The 17,178-nt window shown below is 39.4% G+C and overlaps 1 protein-coding gene across 1 annotated transcript; it reads right to left on the bottom strand.

Annotated features, from left to right (window-relative positions):
* Positions 1 to 6,474: 6,474 nt before the first annotated feature.
* Positions 6,475 to 8,152, bottom strand: LOC121770727 (DUF724 domain-containing protein 2-like; the record flags this gene model as incomplete). The annotated part of the gene is made up of 1 exon (XM_042167488.1): positions 6,475 to 8,152. A coding segment is annotated over one exon (1,290 nt), but the record flags the coding sequence as incomplete, so codon positions are not given.
* Between the last annotated feature and the right edge of the window lie 9,026 nt (positions 8,153 to 17,178).

Raw genomic sequence — 17,178 nt, 5'->3', positions numbered from 1 at the left:
TTATGGATTTGCATATCTTTTCCATATCTTTTGTCTTGCTCATTAAGTTAGTATCTACTATTATAAATAGTGGACATTGTTCTTTAGTTCATTAATTCAATAAATATCAATTATCCTTCTATTTTATTTTCTCTTACTCTCTTTCCTTTCAAACGTGCAAAACGCACAAAATCATAATTTTGACGCCGGATTGATCGACGGGCAAAAGCTCCCGCGACGTTCGACGCAAAATCTACGAGTTAAGGAACTTCATCCTTAACAATTGGTGCTTTCATTCTCGAACTCATGGCCGAAGTCAATCTTCATTCATGGCCAGAGATATCGCAAGCATCCGAAGGCTTGCAACTGAATTCAACAGCAGCAACGTGGGAGTATATCCACGCTTGTCTCGCCCGACTCGAGACCCGATTGGTTGAGCATAAGCGCGGGGTAGCAGCAACGCTCCCTCCGTTGCAACCCGAACCGGACCCACCGGATGGCCCCCCGCTGTACACCGTCCCACAGCAGCAATTCCAGATCACCTGCTACCAGCCGCCGCCTCCAATCAGCCGCCCACTGCTGCGACCCCCACCAAACCCACCTAACGGACAGCCGTGGAACTACGTCCTGCCTCGTCCCAACCAGCAAGTCCCGACCTATGGTCTTGTGTCGGCGTATGATCCTGAGCTTTACCGTCACCAGTTCAACCCTCCCGCAGCCCTGCAGCCGCCCTACACCTACATGGATTCATACGCGCTGCTGCGAAGTCCTTATGACGGACCTCAGAATCCACCGCTTCCTCCATACAAGCCGGACAGAGACCAATTGCACCACGGCCACCAGCCCATCGACTATCAACAACCACCGCTGACAGCAGGCGCCGCCGCAAACCTACCCCACCAAAACTACCAGCCCGTTGGACAGCAGCGCTGCACCAGGAAGCCCCCACTCGACTCGCCAAGGTTGTGCACGCAGCATGGATACTCTCAGCCTCATCAACCGCCTCAGCAGCCACCCCACACCGCGCTCAGACAGCCCACTTGCTGGGACCCGCCATGGGTGCGCACGCAGCAGAGTTCTTCGACCTATGATCAACCGTCGTTGTTATATCCGCAACCTCCCGATCAACCGGATTGGCAATGTCTCCCAACGACTAATGATGTCGGCCATATGGAGCCTCTCGACATGCCACGTGATCCAGTGACACCGGAGTCTGAACCAAGCCTAATGGTGGCTGACTTGGCTTCACAGCTCGAGCGTTTGATTGCTATTGTCAGGGAATTGGGGTCTCAGATGGATTCACGTGAACGTTGCCTGGGTTATCCACACGCCGCAATGAGGCCGACGAGCCATCTCCGCAGAGCCGCCCCATTGGCCGCTACAACTGCTGTCTCGTCCACGAATCTGCCCCCGCCAGCTCCTTCGTGCAGCCCCGATATCAATGGAGATGAGGGCGAATTGTTAGACGATGACCCACTCCCACTAGCCGTGATATCTCAGTCGGGCGACTCCAATACCATTCCAACATCGGTCCCTCATTTTGTACTTGTTGTTGTCCCCGGTTCTATAAAATTGGGGATTTCAGAGGGTGTGAAGCGCGACTGCTATAGTTCTTCTCTCGGCAAGAGTAGAGTTACAGAGAAATTTCTCAATTTGGATGATATAGGTTTTAATGATGACGCGAATCCAATTGATGGTGATGTTGCAAGAATGAATCATCGACCAACATCGCTTGACGGTGATAAACGGTGGATTCCTCCGCGCAAGGACACGTCGTGTTTGAGCATTATGGGACGCGTGGACAAGCTTCCCATTTTAACGATGAATTTTGGCAACCACAATAGTCATCCTTTGATGATTTTTGATGGAGGTGATGCAGGGAGACGCTCAACTATTCGGTGTATGTTTGATCCAGGAGGATTCCTCGACGCTCATCGTTGCTTCATGGTTCCCACCTTGAGGACAAGGTGGATTTCAACCGTGGGGGAGTTGATACGATGATGATAATGATTATTATTATTATTATTATTATTATTATTATTATTATTATTATTATTTAGTTAGTTAATTATGGATTTGCATATCTTTTCCATATCTTTTGTCTTGCTCATTAAGTTAGTATCTACTATTATAAATAGTGGACATTGTTCTTTAGTTCATTAATTCAATAAATATCAATTATCCTTCTATTTTATTTTCTCTTACTCTCTTTCCTTTCAAACGTGCAAAACGCACAAAATCATAATTTTGACGCCGGATTGATCGACGGGCAAAAGCTCCCGCGACGTTCGACGCAAAATCTACGAGTTAAGGAACTTCATCCTTAACATAGAGCAAATTCAATTCCAAACCCTGAATTTTTTTTTGCTAAACCCCTCTTTTGTTGGTATGTGTGTGTAAAATTGATGATTAAAGTGCCATTGTGTAACGTTTTTTTTATAATGTACTTGTTCTAAGCTCTCAATGATTATGTATGTATTTTAATTTGGATAGAGCTTGTTTCTATTTTAAGTTGACAGATATATGTTGATATATAGTAGTGTTATTAATTGTGATTAATTTTTGTGAAGGGCCATAAGAAAGGGACAGAGAGTTCTAGGGATTGAGTAAGTCAAAATAATCATCAAAGAGAGGAGTAAGAGAGGAAAGGGATGTGTGTTGAAATCGGAAAATTAATTTGGGGTGTTGATGAACCGAAATTTTGAGACGCAGACGATTTTGAAAACAATGGAAATGATAAGAGACATTGGAAGGACCATTTCTTACACCTACGACTTTTGTGCAAACCAAATTTTATCTCATCACATTTCCAATCATTACATATTTACTTTTCACCAATTTTAAATTTGATGGCTTAGAATCGAGAAAATATTAGGAATTGGGTTAAGAATCGCTATTATAATTAAGATGATTTTGGTAGCAGAATAAGAAGATGAGCAAGATGTATAATATTGACCTTTGAACTGAAATTTTATTGCTTCATGTTTTTACTGCTCATAATTTTAGGTAATTTTTATTTAATTTATTTTTGGGTTTAGATTATTTTGTCATGAAATAAGATTCGTTTGAATCCTATCAATATTTTAATATCATGCGCTATCACATATTGTGCAATATATGCTTATTATTGAACTTTAATTTTCTTTCCATTGAAGAGTTTTTGTTTTAAAATTAGGTGTTCATTACATGTTAATGTTAGTACGTAATGCTTGGTTTATAATTTAACAGATATCTTACTTTTAGATAAAGTACGGAGTACTTGCGAATTCCAAATATAGTCGCTTTGAATACAAAATTAATAATCTTCAACAGGTTGTTGGCATATAAAGAATAATAATTTTATTTAAAAATAAAGATTTACTTAATTTCTTATTTTTCATGTGCACTCCAATAAGAATAAGATTATCACTGTTTACGGGAAAAAGATGAATAAGAAAGGGTGAAACTGAAATCATCTTTCATACTACAAATTAAACTAAGAAAAATTATGCTCCGTATGAAGAATTTAAAGGGAGAGAATTATATTATCCCTCATTTACCGTGATATAGTATTTATCATTAAAAAAATATCAGATCCTTATTTTTATTACTTATCACAAGAGAAATGGTACATGAATTCGATAAGCTATGTACATGTTCTTATAAATATTGAGATACAGGCAATTAAAATACTAGTCAATTTTTCACATTAGCTTGTGAGCTATAGTAAAAATGAAAGAAATGAATCTTATAAGATTCTGCATATAGTATCAGTTTTTACTCAAAACATTACGTTTTTTGTAGTTATAGTATTATTAGCATTGTTACACCTTAAAACAGTAAATAATAGTAGTTTATAAACTTTTTGAACTAATTACACAATTTCGATGTACTACAAAATTGAATGTTTAACCTGCGTAAATTGTGTGATATAAAACTCGTATTAACATTAATTTTACAAAAAGTGGAATTGCGTTTGAATAATGATGAGATACTCCTATTATATGTCCAAGAGGAGGAAGGGCATCCAAAAGGACCAAAATCACTGGAGAGACACGTGAGTAAATATGAGAAGGAATTTGGCCTACCCTGATATATATAAATACTATTGCTAAAATGACCCATACACATTTTATATACACGTAAAAGTCGGGTATGCATGTATGCAAGCATACAGTAATACATCCAAATTATGTAGTAAAACATTCTATAACTATATACAACTAAGATGTCATGCTCTCTGTAATAACCGACTCCATCTTCTCCCTAACACTCAACGAGTCAACTCATTGGACAATTACTTATAATCCTTGTAGCCATTTTATTTTGGAACAAACCACCAACCTATTCTAAACCATTCTCTAACAAAACTCCATCGTTTTTACATAAAACATGACAAATTCAACACCTACAATTTTTTTTTGCTATGATAATTCGCAAAAGAAACAATTTATAATCAGTCAAATAAAATACAAACCTGTAAACAATTGCAACATGTAAAACTTGTAAACATGTTAATAAATCCAAAAATGAGAAGGATTGTGTAAGTTGTTGTTGGATTCTGCATGTGTTTCAAGAGGAGAAAGCTGAGTGAGATTAGGGCATGTGTATAGACATCCATATGAATTTACGTTGCCAACATCTACTGAGAAGAGCTATGCATTGTGGAGATTGGGTAGGTTTCAAAAGGTATCCAATTGAAAAATGCCATTAAATTGGTTGTGCCTAATATCAAGTTCCAAGGAGAGCAAATTAGTACAAAAAATCCTTCAGAAATAAGAAATCTTAATTTAATTTCATGCCTAAATTTGAATAGATTGTGGGTGTTTTAGTTTAAAAAATAGTAATATATTAACGTCGTAAGTGATCAATGAAATTGCGGATGAAATTTTAGGCTCAACTCAATTCTGGAATGAGAGGAGAGAGTGGGCGGTGGAGTCGGCATTGGGCGGAAATGGGGTTGTCTGAGAGCATCCACAGTGGTGCGGATGTCCCGGCGGACATCCCCGTGGACATCCAAAAACACCTCCTGCTACGTCATAAGGACTTTCCACTGCACAGCGGCGGACATCCGCGCCGTATTTATAGAATTTTCAGAAAAAAATATAAAATAATCGGGACGTCCGTGGGGTAAACGCAATAGTGGACGTCTGTGGGGTAAACGCAATTTTCGGGAACGCTGCGGAACTCCGATGTCCGCAACGGACGTCCATATCCGCATCACCACAGCGCAACGGCAGACGTCCCGCGCCGAACTCCGGCACGCCGGCCGGACATCCGCCGGGATGGGCGCCATTGACAACCTACATTAATGTCAGGTCAATTAAGAAAGGAGTGGTTTATTCTTCTTTATTTACATTAGTTTTTTTTTTTTCTTTTTTCGTGGACTGTCTTATAAAAAGTTGCTAAATTTTAGGACTTCAACATTTTTATACTACAAAAAATTGATAAATTATAGAACAAAGTAGTGGCATTAATAAATAATACTCTCACTAGATACGAAATACTTACTTTTCGGCATAGTTTTATATTGTGTTATTAATAAATAATACTCTCACTAGATACGAAATGGAGTACTTACTTTTCGGCAGAGTTTTATATTGTACTATTATTTTATGAGATAAGTTAAAAGAAATTAAAATAATACAGAAAAAAATAGAAATGATAGTAATATTATTTTTATTTTAGAAAATGTATAAATTTTAGTAGGATAATCGGAAAAAAGAAACATTCTATTTTTAATAAGACAAATATTGAAGGTATTTGCTTTTGTATTCTTAAACATCTGTTAAATTTTTATTTTGACTATATTATCAACTAGACAATTTGTCTATAAATGCACTAAATTATTCTCGATCTCGAACGTTAACCAAAACACCAACTTATATATTATACTAAGTTAAATATTTTAATTTGTTGTAATCCCTTTAATCTCATTTCTCATTTTTCGTTCTTACTTCCAAGTTCCACCTCATTTTTTTTAAATATAAATTATAATTTAACAAATAAATTATTTGATTTAATGTACTAATACGATATTATTCATTGCCTATAATATGACATCATTAAGGTTGACGTTCATCAATTTATATTAATTTTAGAATTTTGATTAGTTGCTAAATCAAAACAAACCAATAATTTAGTAATTTATAGATATATTTTAAAGTTATCAACAAAATTAAAAGTTAGTGAAAATTTAAGAATTTAGAGACAAATTATCCTCAATTAACCCAAGCTAATATAAGAATGTTTCAATATTTTGTCCTATTATACGAGAAAAAATACGAATCAAATGCTCAATATACCAAAATACAAAAATGTAACTTAGAATTGAGAGAATTGTTGATGAATGAATGAATGGTGGCACTGCCAATTTGTCGAATCCTACACACTCGAACAACTCTCTTTTTCCCCACCTTTGTATTTGAAGAATCTTTCACTAAATGGAGCATGTAAATAGATTCACACCTTTGGTCATTATTTATTTAATCACTTCTTGTTGTTTGCAATGGTATCTATCAATCAAGAGTAGAGAGCAGTGTGTAGTAAATACTAACTTTATAATTACAACAAGGCTTCCTCTCATCTAATTCAACTTAAACTAAAAACCAAAGGCAAAAGAGACACCTAAAATGCCAAAGCTTCAAAAGGACAAAATAAACCCCCCACTATTCTAAACCATGCACACTCCTCTCCAATCGCCATTGCTACTACACACAGGCACTCACCCCTCAAACTCTCCACCTGCTGCCGATTCTCCTCCCTGCAAACGCCCGATCTCCATCTCCACCTCCACCTCCGCCAGCTTAAGCTGCTCCTCCAGCCTCCCCAAATGCTCGCTTATCACCCGTATATCCCTCTCAATCTCCCCCCCTCCTCCCACTCCGCACCTCAATCTGCTCCATTATCCCCTTAGCCCGACCCACAACAACTTCATCACCCGCTCCCTCACCGCCCCAAATTTGAAACCATACCTCTCTAAGTCCAACACCGTCTCCTTAAGGTCGTCCGCCACACTCTTCGGATCGCTGAACTTCAGCACGCGGCTCGCCTCCACCGCGTTCGTGAAGGTCACCATACACCCTATTGCCAGCCCCTCCCGCTGGCTCTCCTTGAAGGCACTCAGCAGCTCAAAATGCGGCCTCTGTGGCATCCTCCGCAGCACCTCCATCGACTCAATCGATTTCCAAATAGCGTTCCGTTTCACAAACGGCAGTTTCTGCGCAGAATTTGGTGCCCTAGAATCATCATCATCATCATCATCAATCAATGGCAGCATCGCTGGAATGTGTACATCCTGTATCCGTTTCGAGCGCCGCTCTCGATCATACTCAACATCATCTCCGACTTCATCAACATGCTCTGTTTCTCCATTTGCGTGTTCAATTTGGGGCTTGTGCCTTTTCAGAGAAACCCTAGAATCAGAAAAGGTCGATTTTCTTCTACTTTTCGACGACTTTGGCGTCGATGACGCCGCCGCCTCGGCGACGCCTTCAATTACCCATTTCCCATCCTTCCATTCCAAATGCGGCCTCAATTCCGGCCGATCCATCTTCTTAGTAGAATCCCTGTGCTCAAAATACACAATGTACTCATTCATCTTAACCTTCTTCATAATCAATCCACTCCACCACGCATAATCGAAGAACGCATCCACTTTCTCAAAAACCCCAAATTTCCCATCGCCTAGAACCGGAGGGCAAGGCCTAATTCGACCACATTCAACCTCTTCTTCAACACTCCCGCCATTTTTATCCTTCAATTCCACCGAATAAACCCCAATCCCCAAATCCCTCACAATCACCGCCGGAAACCAAGCGCCCCTAAAATCACAATCCCCACCATCTCTCTCAATCGAAACCTCCACCTTCTCTCCCACATTAAAGCCCGAATTCACATTTTCCCCCTTTCTCTGAGGAAAGGTCCAAACCCCATCGGCCCAATCCCAGAGCGGCCGCAGCCTCGACGGCGCAAACTCGCGCTCGTCGGGAGGGTTCTCAAACGTCACCACGAGCCTCTCCCCGCCGTCCACCGAGGCGGTGACGACGCCCTCCCACCAGCCGTCTTTGTAGTACGCTTCGACGAGGTCGTCCACCTCGAAGCGCTTGCCCGCCTTGTGCGGCGGCGGAGGCGGAGGCGTCGACGAACTCGTGCAGGCGGCCCGACCGGCCTTTGCGCGCCAGGAGAGTTTTGTACGTCAAGTGAAGCTTCCCCTGATTTTCGGGGTCGATATTTCTGGGAAGAGGGACCACGTTGCCGACGAAACGTACGCCTGCGTCGCTTTCCTGTACTTCAACTGCGGAACCCACCGGAAAATGGTGGCCGGCGCTGAGTGGTGAGTTTTGGGGATGTTCCGCTTCCTCTTCTCCCATTTTTTTTAATGTTTTGGAAAAGTGAATTTTTGAATAAAAATCATCTCTTTTCAGGTTCCAGTCTTTTATTTATTTCCCATCATTGCAGAGCACGCAGAAAAGTTTAAAAACCCAATAAATATTGATTTTTCGAATAAATATTGGAAAACAAAGTTTTATTTATGGAATTTGATTTGTCTGTTTTATAAAAGAAGGAATGATATATTTTTCATATAGCGATAAAAATCTTATGAATTCATATAATCGATTAAGATTATCGACAAATTAAAGAATTATGCATGTGCAAGATATTTACTTACTTAAGTATACTGACTGTAGTCTGAATCATAGTAATAGGCTAATAGCTATAAACAGGAAAAGAGAATCAATAACTATTATATACACGCCACTGAAATTTTGAATATCACTCCATTTAGAAGAAAAAAGAGAAAGTTACCTGCCAACAAATGCAAGGGCTCTTTGGGTACGCCACTAAAATATTTCGAACCCACTTTAATCAGATAAACCCCGTATTTGGTGTTAAAGTGGAGAAGCTCACAAGCAAGATCAATATTCTCCGTGTTACCCTCCCTATTCAATTACTACTACTAAGAACATCTAGCGGACGAGCGACCAGTGAGCCGCTCGTCCGTCGCGCTCGTCTACTATTGCGACCGGCGAGTGGCTCGCGACGAGCTAGACGGGCGACCTCTCATCTGTCGGATTTCTCGTTTCGTCCGTCTGCTCGTCCGCTATTGTGAGTCCTCAACGGACGAGAGCATTTTTTGATTTTTTTACTTTTTATTTTTTTTTTAAATTTCAACTCTATGTATCCGGCTCGTTACACTTCATTTCATTTGCACTTCATATCATACCCAACGATCGTCGAAAATGAAGGTCTAAAACATAAACATATCATACTAAACTATAAAGATTCAAGGCATACCAAACTTTGTTTAAATTGTTGTTTTTTTGTTGCATTGTATTATTTTAATTTTTTTATTTAATAAAATTATTATTGCACTTTCTCCACCCGTATTCGTGTCGAAATTTTAATTCCGTAATTGCATATTTGTGAATTTGTGAATTTTTATTATTATGCTTGTCCGCCGGCATGTCCTAGTGCTTGTCCACTATTGTGTAGTGGGATGTCCTAGTGATGCGGCAGTGGGGTGCGAAGTCCTAGTGACGTGGCAGAAGATGTTTTTGGGAAGTCCTAGTGCTAGTCCGTGGGGAAATCCTTCCTATTATGTATGCTCTAAAGAATTGAATTACACATTTATACTCCCGCGGTCCTCAAATGGGGTGTTCAGTTTGCAAGATTGTATCCGAAATTAAATTTGTAGTGTGTTTGATTCATGAGATTCAATCTCACAACTCAATCATAGATGGATAATCATGGGATAATTAGTCATTACTAACCCCCTATGACTAAAATGATCTCATAACTCAATCCTAGATTATATCTTGGTATTATTTTATCTTGGCAACCGAACACCACAAAAAAATATGAACTATTTCCTTTTACGTCCGTCCCTAAAGAGTATGAACTTTCTAATTTTAAAAAAATGCAAACAACATACTACCAATACACATAATTTTATTTACAACTTATATCATTACCATTAACACTTATATCATTATAATAATGTGGACATCACTCTCCACTAACATTATTTCCATTATCCTTTCTCCCATCTCTCTTACCTTTTCCCTTATTTATTAAAACTCGTGCCGAACCCAAAGTTCATACTCTTTGAGGACGGAGAGAGTATCAGAAAACAATTTTACTTATTCAAAATAAAAAATGCTGCTCAAAATTGGGACGATTTTTGGTATTGTTCCGATAAAGATTTACAAAGTGTACTCAAACTTATCCGGCTAACTATTTATCTTAGAGCATTAGCAGTGGTGCGGATGTCCCGACGGACATCCCAAAAACACCTCCTGCCACGTCATACGGACATCCTACAGCGGATGCCACGTCATACGGACATCCTCATGGACATCCCGACAGACTTCCCACAATAATAAAAATTCACAAATTAAACAATTTCCAGAATTAAACAATTTACGGAATAAATTTCGCCACGATTACGAAATAAAAATTTCATTAAATAAAAAAAGAAAGGTACATTTCAACAAAAAAAAACTAAAAAAGTACACTTCAATAAATACAAATTTCATCCACGATGACCCCTCCGCTGCCATACTTCTTCAATTATATCGTTCTGGAGTCGAATATGGGCTTGTTTTTGGCGCATGTCGTGTTGGTTATTTTAGTGTAATCGGATTAACTTGATTGATCAATATTGTCATAATGAGACATCATATAAGTTTGGAAGTGCGGAGTGCACGCTTGTTTGAATTCATTATGATTAGACAGAGGTTCGGGGGCAGCGCCCCCGAGTTGCGGGGTCCAAGGGGCAGAGCCCCTAGCTGGGGTCGAGCTGATTTACATTAAAGTTGCTGTGTAGAAAATTCAACCGGAAATATAATTTCTGATAGTCGAAGGATTGATTTACAATGTTCGAAACTCCTTAAAAATGTCCGTAACATATATAGAGTTTTTAAAAAAAATAAAAAATCGGGACGTCCGTGCGGACGTCCGTTGTGTCAACGCAATGACAGACGTCCCAGGAATGCCGCAGAACTCCGGTGTCCGCAGCGGACGCCCTTATCCGTGCCTCTCTCGCCTAATGGCGGACGTCCCGCGCAGACGTCCGGCACGCCGGTCGGACGTCCGCCGAGACAGGCGCCATTGCTGATACTCTTACGGTAAAATTTGAGGCCCAAATTTCACTGGATGTTCCACAATCATTTCTTCTCACTTCAAGAGTAGTAACCAAGATTAGATTTAATTATTTTTTTCTTTAGCTAATAAGGCCACTTGCAACGTGTCACGCGAGTGGCTCGTATTCCGTCACGAAGGGATGGGACGGCGGCGTGACGCGTTGCAGCACCCCGTCTCGTCCCCAGCCCGTTCCGCATTCCGTCACGCCGCGACGGTTGGCGAGACGTCTCGCCACGCGCCGATGCGACGTGGCGCGCTCCGGCGCCATGCGTGACACCCACTCGCCGGCCCGCGAGTGGGCATCGTCACGCTGACGCAATAATTCATTTTAAAAAAAATTGAATTAAATAAAAAATAAAAATAAAAATAAAAAATGAAAAACGGTAATATTACCATTATAATACCGGTTTTTCAATTTTTTATTTTTTAATTATTTTTTTACTCTATAAATACTCCTATTTCATCCTCATTTCACACACAAATACACATCTACTCTTCCCAAATCATCTTCATTTCCTCTCCAATTTTCATCTAACCTCTCATCACAAAATGTCCGGCGATGGAAACTCTGGCGGTGGCGGCTCCGGCGGGTTTGACATCAACGCATTCGGCGACTGGGGGTGCATGTACAATGTCCTCGGTGGCGGTTCCGGTTCGTCGACGCCAGGCACCCAGGGTTCGTCGATGCCGGGGGGGGTTCCAACCACCCCATTTTGATGTGGATGCATACGCCCTTCCCTCCGCCCCGAGGTATTCGCAGGGATTATCCCAGATTCGAAAGGATTATTTCGTTGATCCCACTCCGGAAGAAGGCCGAGGCGGTGGAGGAGGCCGAGGCGGAGGAAGAGGCTAAGGCGGTGGAAGCTCCAGCGCGGAGGCGTAGGCAGACGAGGATGAAAAGGATCTAGGCCGACATCCGTATAGCCCCAAAGAAACGCTGGCGGTGTACAACGCCTGGATCAGCGTCTCGTATGATCCCATCGTCGGGAATCAACAACCCAGGAAATGCTTCTGGGAAAAGGTCACTGAGGCCTACCATTAAGCCGAAGAGGTCCTGATGTGTAATTTTCGAGTTCAAGAATCAAGTGTAGGATCACACAAGTTTAATAAAAATAACTCTAATATTACAACGATACTGCAAGAATACAGCGTCGAATGTAGTACTTCGAGTATCGAACCACATTGTGGCGTTTGATTATTTAACAAGAATTGACAAGATTAATAAACTAAATTTAAGAACTAAAGTACGAAAGTGGAGAAACTCAAGAGATTAAGAACATTGCTCCCAACAACATTCGGATGAATCACTATTGTATTTATTCTATATTCAAATTCATAAGCTATTGAGAACGATGATCAATTTTACACTCTAAAAGTATTGAACATACTTAAAGAATTATAGTACTAATGCTAGCTGAACACATAGCTAAAAGTACATACTCATTAGACTAATATTCCTGCGGAAGCGTGGTAAATACTAGACTAACTCCTTAAGACTAACAAATATTATGGTTAGATGAACACTTAACACATAAACATCTTCTCATCAAACTAAACTCATACGGATGCATAGTAAGTATTAATTCAACTTTAAAGACTTTTTTACATCAATATTCACTTGTACATTTATCTCTGAACAAGATAAAATTAACAAGTTTTTCATCTAAGTTTTCATCCAATTTCCAAGTTAAAGAGACATTGGAAGTTAAAGAGACATTGGAAAGAGGCAATTAATATACTACATTTGATGCATCAAAATATAGCATAAATAAAATCCGAACCATAGACGAAAACCAAAGCGAATGATTAAATATAGAATCTCTACAATCAATTCATCCTACTAGTGTAGGAGCAATGGAGAAAAACTAGCCACACATGCTAAAGAAGAAAAACCATAAGACTAATGGTGTTCTCCGATAGCCGGCGGTAGTCCGTCTCCGAGATGATGAAGATTGGATGTCGGATCCTCCTCCCTTCTTCTTCCTCTTCTCCCTTCTTTTCTATCCAATTTCGTCTCTGTCCAAAACCGTCTCCTATCTCCCTGTCTAATTCTCCCTTTTCTTCTTTCTTCGCACAAAACTGCCGAGAAAACTGCTGAAATGCAGTTGAAATTGATCCACACGGCCGGGTAGATTTTTGCAACTGAAAATATCACCCGGTCGGGTGGCATTCTCTGGACTCCGCGTGTAAGAAAAATTGCACCCGGCCGGGTGGAATTAGCAGACATAAAAATACACCCGACCGGGTGCCTCCCTTTGAGAGCTTTCTGGGCAGTTTGGCGAATTTTTGCACAACTTTTTAACCATCCGGGCTTCATTCCTACACCATAAAACATACTTTTGCAAGCATCAAACTATATAAATCATGTAAAGTTAGGGGAATAAAAACGTACAATTTGATTCGCATCAAATACCCCCAAACTTATTTGCTTGCTCGTCTTCGAGCAAGATCACATAAAACACAAAACTTTAAAGCTCAACTCACAAAAGTTTTCATAAGAGCGAATCATGTAGGGACGTGAATGATAAAATCTAAACCCCCAACATTTCCAATCAAAATCTCCCACTCTCAAGAACAATCACTCATCAACCTAGAACTTCAAGTCAAGGTCCATGTTAAAGTAAGTCCAAGCATAAGATCATACAACTCAAACCGTCGTCATTGACTCGTCAAGCATTACTAATCACATAGACTCGCGGATTTCAAATCAAACTTCTTCAACTCTACCAAGCTATTTACAAAACATCCACAATGTATCAACAATAAGATCCAAGGTCTTTGATAAAAGGTTGTAATGGGGCTAGGGATGAGGTAGGATAAATATGGATAGTGAGCTCAAAGGCTACACATTTGAGTGCCAAATTCTTCCCCTCTACAACTTCCTTCCAAAGATCAAACAACAAGATTTTACAACCAAACTCTCACTTCCCCAAACTTGAGATCCATTCTAGACAAGATTACATCTTACAAATAGAAGCTCTATCTTTATTTCATCAAACTTTTTCTTTCTTTTCATTTTCTTTTTTAGATAAGAACTCGACTTTTGCAAATTTGGAGGTCGTCTTTTTTTTTTTTTTTTCTAAGAACTTCATTCTTTTCACCTATGCATTACATCAAGTCTCAAAATGTCTACACTTTTACAAGACACCACCCAACACTCAAAACTCAAACGACAAAGCTCAAACTCGTATTTAGCACCCAAATAGTAACAAGGTTTATTGATGAGGCTAAAATGAGGCTTATTTAAGTAGCTAAGTGAATGGCTAAGTGTTTACACAAATAATGGGGATTTAAGCTCAAAGTGGCTTCTAGGGGGTCATTTGATGGACTAGACATGTGATCATTTGGCCATGGAGTTCATCTTAGTGCCTTATCTTCCCATATCATTAACACAAATGAATGCAAGCACACAACTCGATAAAGCAAATCGATCCAAGATAATTTCCACAAGACATGTGACATTCATACTCTCCTCAACTCAAGAAATCGGTTGTAATCACAACCTGCTCTTTCAAATAAATTCATGCACCAATTTCATCCATCCTAAGCTTCAAAGATCAAGAAAAATCAAGCAAGATTTCCCAACCAGAAAGCCGAAGATCTAGCATGCACCCGTCAAATACATGATTCAAAACACCTTTATCATACAATACACCCAAGAAACATGCATAAAAATCATTGAAACTCAAACAACCCCCCCCAAACTTGAATGCTACATTGTCCTCAATGCATGCAAAGCAGAACATAAAAAGTAAAGGGATAGGATACTCCCCCAAACTTGGCATGAAACCCATAGTGCATTCGGGTGGGAGGGTGGGTGTATATTCCTTTGTAGGTGTATGACTCGACTTATTTTAACACAAGTGATACCCGCAAGTGTACGGGGCTAGTGTAGCAATTAGTAAGCAAGAGTATTGTATCCCACAAAGACAATTTTATATCAACTTAACTACCAAGAACAAAAATCAACTACTATCTAGACAATCAAGAAAAGTTTGGTTTGTTCTAACAACTAATAAAAGCATATAGTAAGCAAGTAACAATTAAGAACAAGGAAACACGGTGTGAAAAGGATGTGGAAAGATAATATAGGGAAAATTACAGAACTCAAGGATCCGATGCACAATTCCAAGCTCTTATCCAATCGATTTGCCTTACCTTTTGGTGTCTCTAGAGTTACTAAGCCGACAATTATAGATTAAACCCCTTCCCGAGGTGAGAAACCTGTAGATTAGGGGCTAGGATCGAAGTCCCCTTCTAATCCTAAACTCCTAACTCCCAAAAGCTCGATTAGGTCAATGACTTCACTCAAAACCTCAACTCTCCCGAGTTCTATTATATTAAGGTGTGCATTATTCTTATTTCCATATTAATTATTTCATCTCTCGATTAATCTAATTAGTCCTACACAAGCAATTGGTGATCAAGCAATTGAAAGGAATAAACCCAAGAATAATCAAATAACTACAAGAGCAAGGCAAGAACAAAATCAATCGGATAAAAACTATGAAATCAATGCATCATCACCAAGAATTCTACAAGAGATGTTTAGCTACTCATGTTCTTCATAAAAACCCTGTTTGAAACAAAAGATTCTACGAAATACATGAAGAAAAGATTAAGATACTCCTGTAAGAATGAATCTACGGAATGGCAACTTCAATCTTCCGATTGGAAGTCTTCAATCTTCAATTCTCTCTCTCAAAGTGTTCTTCGGGGTGTGTGTGAGTGTTGGAGGCGGTAGGTGTAGAATGCTTGAACCCTAGGCTTTTTCTTCTTTTAATCCCCATCAAAAAATCGTATTTTTGGCATAAAAATACGCCAAAACAACGTACCCGGCCGGGTGGAATTATAAAGGGTAAAAATCACCCGGCCGGGTGATGATTTTCGACCAGTTTCTGACCAATTTGCGACACCCGACCGGGTGGAATTATAGGGTAATAATTCACCCGGCCGCGTGAGATTTTTTTGGACAGCGCGGCTTTCGTAGATCGGCCATATCTCTCTCATCCGAACTCCGATTGGTGCGTGTGAGGTACCCACGCGAAGCTCTTTCGATGATGAAGACAACGGTCGCCTCAAAATAGGATTTGGACCCCATCTTGTTAGGAAGATTAACGTTTGAAGCAGACCCCAGCCTCGTCTTGGCTCATTTTGACCCTCTTTTACCTATTTTAACTTTAAACACTAGATAAACTCATCAAAGCATATTTATAGTGAAATATGGACATAAACTCTAAGATAATGCAATGAAAGTATACAAAAGATCATGTTTAATGTCCAATAAAACAGTTAAAATCCGAGTTTATCAGTGTACTCTCTCATAAGCTCCAATGTAAATCCTATCTCCATGTTGCTCCTACACGAACAAAAAAAATTAAAACAACATAAAAAGAAAAATACTCAATTCATTAAAATACATCGAAGGAAAGAATTGAGCAAACAAAACCCTCGATTTATTAAGAGAAAATAAAAAACTAAAAACTCATTGGGTTGCCTCCCAACTAGCGCATTTGTTTAAAGTCGTTGGCTCGACTTAGTCTTCTAGCTACAACTCTGAAACAAAAAATAAAATGTTAGAAAACTATACAAAAATAAAAACAAAAAGAATCCTAAATTAAATAACCAGTTGCCTCCCCGGCAACGGCGCCAAAACTTGATGTGTAATTTTTGGTCTATTAAAACAAGATAGTTTTGCACTCAAGTTCAATTAAATTACCCAAATATTACCAATTCACTGCAAGATTACAGCTTCGTGTGTAGTAAAAGAGTGTCGATCCACAGGGAAGGTAAAGATTATTTAACTTTAAAACAAACAAAACACATACTAAAGAGATAAATTGATTTGAACATTTTGGTTAAAGATCATGCAAAAACAACTACAAGAAATTAAACGATTGAGACGAATGAAGAGAAGAAATGGTTACTCCAAACAATTGTAGACAACAAGAGGATTTATCTTATATATTCTATTCTATCTCATAACATGCGGGACAATTACAAGCTAAATAAGATGAAAGCACTAAACATGCTAATCACCAATGGTTAAAGAATAGCTAAACACATATTCTTAAA

This window comes from Salvia splendens, chromosome 16 (genome assembly GCF_004379255.2).
Source record: "Salvia splendens isolate huo1 chromosome 16, SspV2, whole genome shotgun sequence".
Classification (NCBI taxonomy): domain Eukaryota; kingdom Viridiplantae; phylum Streptophyta; class Magnoliopsida; order Lamiales; family Lamiaceae; genus Salvia; species Salvia splendens.
The sequence above is the reverse complement of the archived record's forward strand: the minus strand, read 5'-3'. Positions and strand labels throughout refer to the sequence as shown.